This window comes from Habropoda laboriosa, unplaced genomic scaffold, assembly GCF_001263275.1.
Source record: "Habropoda laboriosa isolate 0110345459 unplaced genomic scaffold, ASM126327v1 scaffold708, whole genome shotgun sequence".
NCBI classification, from domain to species: domain Eukaryota; kingdom Metazoa; phylum Arthropoda; class Insecta; order Hymenoptera; family Apidae; genus Habropoda; species Habropoda laboriosa.
Genome location: NW_017100814.1, coordinates 55,275 through 56,822, shown reverse-complemented (window position 1 = coordinate 56,822; position 1,548 = coordinate 55,275). Strand labels below are relative to the sequence as shown.

General features: G+C 53.9%; 1 protein-coding gene across 1 annotated transcript; it reads left to right on the top strand.

The window, feature by feature from the left end:
• Nucleotides 1-803: 803 nt before the first annotated feature.
• LOC108577249 lies at nucleotides 804-1,189 on the top strand. Its single transcript, XM_017940383.1, is given in 2 exon segments — nucleotides 804-1,044; nucleotides 1,047-1,189. Coding segments are annotated over 2 exon segments (384 nt in total).
• The last annotated feature ends 359 nt before the right edge of the window (nucleotides 1,190-1,548 follow it).

Sequence of the window (1,548 nt, the reverse complement as noted above, 5' to 3'; positions counted from 1 at the left end):
GACGATGAAGCGAGCATCTTGAAGCCAGGCCCAGCGCGCTTGGTGGGGACGACTCGCCCCTTTGGGTTTTTCCCTGGGCCTATTCGAGTAGGGGTGGACAGGGATCAGCAGGACGACGCGTCCTCACTCTTCCCGAGACCTTCAACTTTTGCAGACGACGTCCGATTAACGTAGATACAGATTCTGAGTAAAATACATTGTTGTGGAAAACGTAGATACGTTTAGTGAATTTTACGCCCACCCTACGCTGAGTCGGAGTATTTTTCTGACAAATCAGAAGTGGGATTACCCGAGTGTTTCGTGTTTGTGATTAGTGCAGTGCATAAGTTGAGGTGCTTCGTAATCACAGGTAACCGAAAGCACATAACAAGGAGAAAAGAAATGTCGTGCAACAGTACGTCTTCTGGGAACGAAGAAAGGAGACGCGATCTTTCCGCGGAGCGCCGAGATGTCGCGAGGAACATCCCGGGTGAAAGAGGGGAGTCGAGGATGGAGCAGCTGGAACGGTTGGTGGAAGAAATGCGGGATAGGTCGCGTACGCGGGGACGTTCGCGTCGCCGATTCGCCGCGAGTCGCACGAAGGGATGACGATCACAAGCGACCGATTTGAGAGATTGGAGCGAATGGTCGAGGAATGCACCTATCGCTCGTATTCGGAGGTGGGCAAGTCCACGATTGCGCGCCTCGGAGACGAGATGCTGATTCCGGTATCCGATCCGGAGAAGGATGAAATCGTGATCGAACAGTGGATCACCCACGTGGGCGAGATGCGGAAAAGATGCGGTTGGGACGACCTGTCCGTCATGCGGCTTATCGCGACGCGGCTGCAAGGTCACGCGAGGCAGTGGTACGAGACTCGCTCGCAGGTCACGACCACTTGGGCGGAGACGAAAGTGCTTCTAGGGGCACAGTTCAGAAAGAGCGTCCCGTTCAATCGACTCTTCAAGGAAGCCGCGCTTTACGAAGCGTCGCCGGGGCAGAGTCTAGGAGATTATTGCTTCCAGAAACTAATAAAATTACGAAAGCTCGACATCACCATTCCAGACAGTTCCTGGTAGACATGGTGATCGGAGGTATTCCCGACGACAGCATCGCTCGAACGGTGCGCTCGGCGCGACACGACGACGCCAACGAGTTGTACGCGTTCATGAACACGTTGGGGAATATGCCGCATCAACGGACCCAGTAAGGACAATCGCACGGTGCACAATGGTGGCACGAAAGCAGGCCAGCGGCGGTGGACAGGGGGAAGGAAAATCGCATGGGCGACCCATCAGGGAGAAGGCGCAACGAGCAAGCAGACGACGGCCGACCACTCGTATGAACTGGAAATAATGGTAGTGGTCCTTGCGATGCACCACTTTTGCGTTTATTTATTGGACCTGGAATTTAAAGTGGTAACAGACTGTAACGCGCTAAGGACCATATTCTCGAAAAAGCATTTATTGCCTCGCATAGGGCGTTCGTGGCTCGAGGTACAGGGGTTCACGTTCGAGTTGAAGTTTTACACGTGGACGTCGCCGCAGCCGTACGTTACTGCCAAAGTTT